Here is a 3,225-nt window from a genome sequence, read left to right as displayed (position 1 = left end):
ACACACACACACACACATCACACACACACACACACACACACACATCACACTCACACACACACACACACACCACATCACAACTCACGCACTCACTCACATCACTCACTCACACACACAACAACATCCACGCACGCACTCACGCAGCTACCACTCACGCACACATAATACACCAAGGGCATGTTCCACGCGTCACCAACACTTTTTTGTTCTGCTTCCCCTTTCACAAGCACACTCACGCTTATTCCTATGAACGCACTCCAGCCGCGGCGGGTCGGGCGCGGCCTGTTGTCCCTGTGCGCACCGCATCCACCGTGACGCAGGGGCCGGTTGCCCGAACCTTGTAGATGGCTGTCTAGCCTACAGCATGTGTGATCACTGGTGTATATTGCTAAGTGATTGTTGATGTGCTTGTAAATTATGTTAATAAAAAAACGGCACGCATGACCCCATGGAAAGTTACGCGAATGCCGCCTCTCCACGAACTTTGTCTGCTCGTGATAAATATAAAGATGGTCATCGAAATATTGGTGCTCGACGTACGTCAGCACGATTTGTGGCATGAACGGACGGCAATCTGCCTATTCTGCCAATCGACCAGCCGTTCGATGCTATAACACACAGGACCATTGGTATTGGTACTAGTTTATGACGGAAATGGGACTGGGAATTGAGGACCGGTAAGCATAGTTTCGTTTCCAAATATGATTGAATGAAATGAAAAAATATTAAATTACGGACAATAGTGGAAGAAAACCACGAGAAGGCCAAAACACACGCATAGGACGATATTTGGTTCGGCAGACACCACCAATAAACATTCCCATCTTCCGGGAGGCTGAAATACTACACGTGAGTCAGCCTGTCCGCTATAGTGGCAATTCTTGCACGATCATCTAGCAGCGACTCCAGCGTCACACAAACGTTCCATGACGTAATCAAATTATGCCCTCTCGAGGAACTCATTTACTACATAGTGAATTATGTTGTATAAAGCAGTCTTTTTCACTTAAAGCATACCAACAATTACAAGCGAGCTTATTTCATTATATCTGTTGCTTGCCTCAATATCTTAAGACGTGGAATATTCCCTTTAATGGCCCCTGGGGGCCGTTTGAGCACACACGCCCTGTATTGGTTGCGTACAAAAGAATGTGTAGGAAAAATACGCATTACAATTGTTTGCGTGATGAAGTACGCACACCTTATGTTTTCTGAATAAAGTGCACAGGGCAATTAATGAGCCCGTACCAGTAAAAGTGTCTAATGGCAAAATGAAGTGTTAATACATGTTATGGTAAGTGTTCGTCAGGAAAAAGTTCCTGTGGGAAAAGTCGCGAGCAACTGGCTTTACCCAAATGTTCGGGCGCGAATGCTAGTCACTGATAGCATGTGTTTCACGAAGGAACACAAGCAAAGGTTCGATATCTGATGTAAGCGCACGAAATTTGTACGAAAGTTTCTTCAGGGATGAGGTCGTTTGACGATAGAACGTACCAAAAAACTTTTGATGAATTTGTGTACTGGACGTTGGAATGCAGTTGCCATTCTTTCGCCAGATGTCGGACGAATGGTACTCTGAGGACCACTACATCCCGTCGACTGGGAAGATGAGGACGTGGACGATGGCGACGGATGGTAACAATTGCATAGGTCAGATCGGGTATCTTGACTAACCTAACTTGACATGACATGAACATGAACATGTTCATGACATGAACGTAACGTTCTGAGACGCCCAGCGAATGAGCCAGATTCAATGGGGTTGTACAAGGTGACCCTGAGATGGAGGGAACTGGAGGTTACAGCAGCATGCCCACTGCGGATCGCCCGCCGGGTCTGCTGAGCTCCCCCAATATCCCTAAACCTGGCGACGGCTCTGCCGACGACTTCGCGTCACGCCCTTAAGGGCACCACTGATGCCAGCTGACGAACGCGGCGAGTCAGCTCGCTTGTGGAATTCGCGAGCAGACGCACCGATGACACTCGGTGTACCATTGCTTCTGTAAAGCAAATCGGATCGCAGAGCGTGATGAGCCACCTGGACCCGCTTTTAATGCAGCCCCTTTTATTCGGACCCTGCTTTATTCGATCTAACATCGCTGAAGGGCATCATGTTTCAGCATTACGCCGCATAGAGCTAAAAAGGATTATTTCCAGTTCATACCTTGAATCACCCAAATTTCACTATTTTCACATCAACATTCATACGGAAACAAAATTTCGGCGAAATTTAAGAGGTTTTGGTGTATAATTTGGTACACTGGTGGTCGATTTATCCTGGGACACTACCCATGGAAGCGTCACCCACCCCCCAAGCCAATTTGCAGCATGCATCGCCATACGCCATGCATTGGCTTAATGTTCATCACTCTCTGAACATGGAGTGCACCCACGGCCGCTTGCTCAAAAGGCCCCTGTCGCTCACGAACCTTTGCGTGCATAATCTGTGTCAAAACCAACTTTATCTGGTTCGAACATCTGGGTACTTCAAATTGTTAACGACCAACTGCGTACGCACTTAATGCATACTCACTCTTTCATACGAACTTTATGCTAAACGAGCATCTCCTTGCGAGCCTTTGCATGCGAACTTTTGAGCACGTACTTATGCCATGTAAATTTCATACCTCATGTACATTTGCTTGGCAACAATTGTATACGCCTATTATGCACACATACTTTTCCACGCGTATTTTTGTCGTAACGCCCCCTCGCATAGCAGTCCCAGTGCGAGGTCATGCTCGGCGGATGGACCCCTAGGTGTGTGTACTTCTGCACCACTGTTATCCGCTCTTCTCCATTCTACACAGCCATGAAATGGCCATCACTGGCTGGAAGAGCTCTAATCCAAACAACGTAAGCTCAGCCTACCAGTTCCTGCCGACTTCGAGTGACGCAATTTCAAATGCTAGCGGAATCAGCTCGGTGGGCTGAGTCCGAGTTTGAGTCAGACCGAGTCACCCACACGGCGCGCACGCCATTCTGTGTTTGATAAACGAGGCTTGTACCCGAGTAAAAATATCTCACCTTTGTCGGATCACTGACTGACAGCCGGATCAGAACCGGATTGCCCACGCAACCAGTTTACGGCAAAGGTCCTAATCCCGACGTCAGTTTCAGCAAACAGTCAACCGATTGAGTTTATGATTAACGCCTTCTGCAGCAAACAGTGGCAGAATGTTTCCAGGAGGCCACTGTTCCATCCCATTCACTAGCTTCACCCTC

The 3,225-nt window shown here is 47.7% G+C and overlaps 1 protein-coding gene across 1 annotated transcript in view; it reads left to right on the top strand.

Annotated features, from left to right (window-relative positions):
• The first annotated feature begins 509 nt into the window (after positions 1 to 509).
• Positions 510 to 3,225, top strand: part of LOC119100173 (mediator of RNA polymerase II transcription subunit 14-like) — a 5,757-nt gene continuing 3,041 nt past the window's right edge. The window contains exon 1 of the mRNA XM_037223283.1: positions 510 to 536. Coding sequence (XP_037079178.1) covers positions 510 to 536 — 27 coding nt within the window. The remainder of the gene's footprint in view (positions 537 to 3,225) is intronic.

The sequence above is a fragment of the Pollicipes pollicipes genome, unplaced genomic scaffold (genome assembly GCF_011947565.3).
Source record: "Pollicipes pollicipes isolate AB1234 unplaced genomic scaffold, Ppol_2.1 Scaffold_4881;HRSCAF=5763_pilon_pilon_pilon, whole genome shotgun sequence".
Lineage (NCBI taxonomy): Eukaryota > Metazoa > Arthropoda > Thecostraca > Pollicipedomorpha > Pollicipedidae > Pollicipes > Pollicipes pollicipes.
Note: the sequence above shows the minus strand (reverse complement) of the source record. Positions and strands in the feature narration are given on the sequence as shown.